Genomic DNA, 3,868 nt, shown 5'->3' on the forward strand with positions numbered 1-3,868 from the left:
TCGTGAAGTAGTATCGGCCAGTATTCGTTATCGTCGTCATACTTTGGGTTGGCCCACACCGCGTCCCTCTACCTGCGGAAGAATACCTCATGGCCGAAGTCCTTGCCAGCGGGCAGTGGCGGCACGGGCACCCGACCCAAACTGATGGCCCAACCACACAGCACCGTCGCTTTTTGCGGCGCAAGGATACCGTATTTGGAGAGTTTTGTGACCTCGTGCTAGTCCAGCCAGTGGGACAAGGCGGTCTCTGGAGCAAGGCGGGCTGCAAGTGGCAATGACGATGCCTATGGGAATGGCCGGTGTGGCTACTTGCCTTAAAAAGGCTGCAGTTGTCCACCATCAATGTCGGTGCAGGAAGTGAAGTGGCCGACATTAAAGTGTCATGCGAAACTCCACATCACCGCCGCCAATTCAAAGGCGCATGAGGTGAAGCGGCCGACATTGAAGTCGCGCGCAAAAGGACACAACACCGCCCCCCGGTTCCCGCACACATGAGGTAAAGAGGTCGTTGGGTCCCTGCCAGGCGGACCCGAGGTTTATGATGGAGGATACGCAGGCGGTCTGCGAGACGTCTGTGTTGATGCATTTCTAGCCCAAATTTTGGATGGGAATGGATCTCCGCGAACCCCTTGGTCCGTTTGCGTTAGGCTGTCGCACGCTGAAGATGCTTTAACACAAGAACTTCCTCTTTTTTCATATTGTTTTGAAACTGCTTTCTAATCCTCCCAGACTAGAGAGTGAACGAGTGATGGTTTACTAAAGTCAAACATCGATAACGAAGGGATGATTTACCGAAGTCAAACATCGATAAGGAAGAGATGATTTACCAAAGTCAAACATCGATAACGCAAATGTACCAGGAAGGAAGCACCTAGCTGTACAAAAGAAAGAGACGGATGCACACGACACGATCACACGAGTGAAGACTGAGGTTACAAGTGCAGAAGCAGGCTGGAAGCATGTGAATGTACAACTGTTCCCGTGCGCGTTGTGCCTGTGGCTCTCGAAGCACGCAGGGATGAGATTCAAACCGGTCACCGCTCTAATCCTGCCATGCCCTCCGGCCACCGCCGCGAAGCAAGGCGCTTCACGTCTCCCAGCCCCGGAATTGGAAGCGGCGGCGACACAACGGCCGCCGTCGTCGGTGACTCCGACGCCGTGGCCTCCGATTCGCTCGCTGGCAATTCACCTTCTTCACGATTGTCCGAGCGGCAAATGCCACGAAGCGAGGCAGCGACGCTCGCCCAGCACCCGCTCCGCTCCTCAGCCAGCTGCTCGTCCTCCCCACGCGGCGCAGGCGCAGGCGCATGCGCCGCCGCGCGGCTCTCGGCCCGCACGGCGCCGAAGCACGACACCTTCGGGGACGACGGCTCCTCGGCCTCCACGGCCTCGCTCGCGAAGACCCTGGCGCCTCCCGCCGGCCGGCGCCAGCCGCGGCCGAGAACGGGAGGGCGCCGCTGCTGCACGGCCATCTTGCCCGCGGGCAGAACGCCGATGACGATGGCCGGGGGCCCCGGCGGCCTCCTGGGCTTTGGCGCGCCCTTGCGCGCCTCCGCCTCGGCGGCCGCCTTGGGGTTGGAGCTCCCCTTGGTGGACCCGCCCCGCTCCAGCACCGCGCCGGCCCGCCCCGACCAGGCCCAGCTCACCCGCAGCGACTCTGCCCGGCCGTCCGGGTAGGAGGCTGCGACCGCGGTGGTCTCGCAGGCGAGCTTCGGTCTTGGCTCGCCGGCGTCGACGAGGCGGAAGAGGGAAACCAGATCGAGCTGCGGCATTCTTCCCCCTTGTCTGTCAGTCTCACAAGCCTGCTGCTGCTACTGACAGCGATGAGTGATTGGTGTTAAATTTGTGCGACTGAGAAGTGAGAGCGTGGAGGTATTAAAAGGGGAGGCGGCAAAGGCGTGTGGAGAGTTTGAAAAGCTACGACGGTGGCGACCGGCGAGTGCCGTTGGAAGGGAAGGGAAGGGGTCGTTGAGTGTGACTGTGTGTGTGTGAGGTGCGGCGGGTTAATGCCACGGGGAGTTTTGGCATGCTCTGTGCACCAATTGTCAACTGCTTCTCGTGAAGTTGCCGAATGGAACCGTGAGGGAGAGAGGCCTGCCGTGCATGCTCTGATTGCTCTATTTTAGAAATTGTCAACGTACCACAATAATAAATAGTTAAAGGGTATTAGTATTTCTCAATCGTTCTCGGGTGTTAGATGATTGCATCAAATCGCAGTTGCAAATGATGACTCGCACGAATTACAAAGCAAATCTAATGGTTCAAATAATTTTTTTAGTTGCGTCTTCACTTGCAACTGAAAAAGTCTCAGTTGTGACTTTATTTGCAACTGGAAAAAATTCAGTTACAACCCAACTTGCGATTCATATACATGAATACAGTGTAATTAAACGCTGTACAACTTAACTGAGCACGAACTTAATTCTCGGCTAGCTGAAAACTAGCAAATCCCAAAGATAAAACTAGTTTTATGAAACTATTTTTTTTTGGCAATTACAACATCACATGCAACTGAAAAATTAAAGAAGCAACCTACATTTCAAAAAAAAATTAGTTCCAACTCTTGCAAACAACATATATCACCGTTGCAATGCAACTAGAAGAAAACTCAATTATAATCCCAATTGTAACTGAAAATTCTAAAAAGAACTCAGTTGTAACCCAACTTGCGTCTAAAAAAATACACACACTTTCAATCATCCACTTGTAAGTGTAAAAGTATCTCAGTTACAACTTCGCTTGGAGCTCACGGCAAACAACTGGCTAACAACTAACGGCAGTAGAAAACACTCGCACCTACAACTACAGACTAAAAAAGTATGAATCTTGATAGCCTAATCCAACAGCCCACTGACTAGCCGAGAACTAGTAATTTCAAAAAAAAAATTATCAGTTGCGACCATACTTGCAACTAAAAAAATTATTAGTTGCAACTAAAAAAAATATATTTTCCAACCACAATGGTAACTAAAAAAATCTCATTTGTAACTCTATTTGCAACTAGAATTTTGTCTCCGACTTCAGTCATAAATAAATAAAAAATCTCAATTGCACCCCCACTTGCAACAAAAAAAAATCACATTTGCAATTCCATTTTCTACTGGAAAAAAATCTTAGTTCCAACTCCATTTACAGCTGAGATTTTGCCGGTAACGCACTCCTTTTAACTATAACAATTTCCACATTTTATAATGAAAATTATCACTTCAAATAAACAACGGTTAAGTTCACACAAATTAACAAGCAATGCAACTCTTATCCGAGGAAAAAAATCAGAAAAATAAGCCGTACGCAAAGCTTACAAGGAGATGGCTACAAGATCAGCAGCTGCAGATTGCATGCAAGCATGGTAAAAATAGCAAAGAAACCACATCGTGGATAATCATCAACGGGGCAACCTAAATTTCTGATGCATCTAAATCGGTTGGCGTGGACAGTCAGACTCAGACGGACCGATCCATCTGATGCGACCCATCTATTTACTAAATTTAGAAAATGGATGCGTCTGCGCGGACAATAGGCACACCCTCCCGTGTCCACCCACGTGGACTGAGAGCTTGCATGGCAGCAATCCAAGTTGGCTACCACTACTAAAAAAGGTCTGTAGGCGCAACTGCTCGCATGGCACAAAAATAAAAGTTTGCTAGTGGTAACCTGTACCACTGACATGCCAAAAAAAAAAAGACCATCACTGGTACATGATCGGGTGGTTTCAACGTCGCGGACTGCTAGCGTGCAAAATATAATCACGTCGTTGGTTCTTGCTTCGGAAGTCAGCCCGGAGTCTAAAAAAACGGTGACAGTGGACTGTTTTCAGACGTCACGAGTCTACGGCAAAGGAGTGGTATGGCACAACTGACCCTTTGCC

General features: G+C 50.0%; 1 protein-coding gene across 1 annotated transcript; it reads right to left on the reverse strand.

Annotated features, from left to right (window-relative positions):
* Nucleotides 1–1,034: 1,034 nt before the first annotated feature.
* LOC124672096 lies at nucleotides 1,035–1,772 on the reverse strand. Its single transcript, XM_047208382.1, has one exon. The coding sequence runs from the start codon at nucleotides 1,770–1,772 to the stop codon at nucleotides 1,035–1,037; it is 738 nt and encodes a 245-aa protein (XP_047064338.1).
* Nucleotides 1,773–3,868: the final 2,096 nt, after the last annotated feature.

This window comes from Lolium rigidum, chromosome 7 (genome assembly GCF_022539505.1).
Source record: "Lolium rigidum isolate FL_2022 chromosome 7, APGP_CSIRO_Lrig_0.1, whole genome shotgun sequence".
Taxonomy (NCBI): Eukaryota; Viridiplantae; Streptophyta; class Magnoliopsida; order Poales; family Poaceae; genus Lolium; species Lolium rigidum.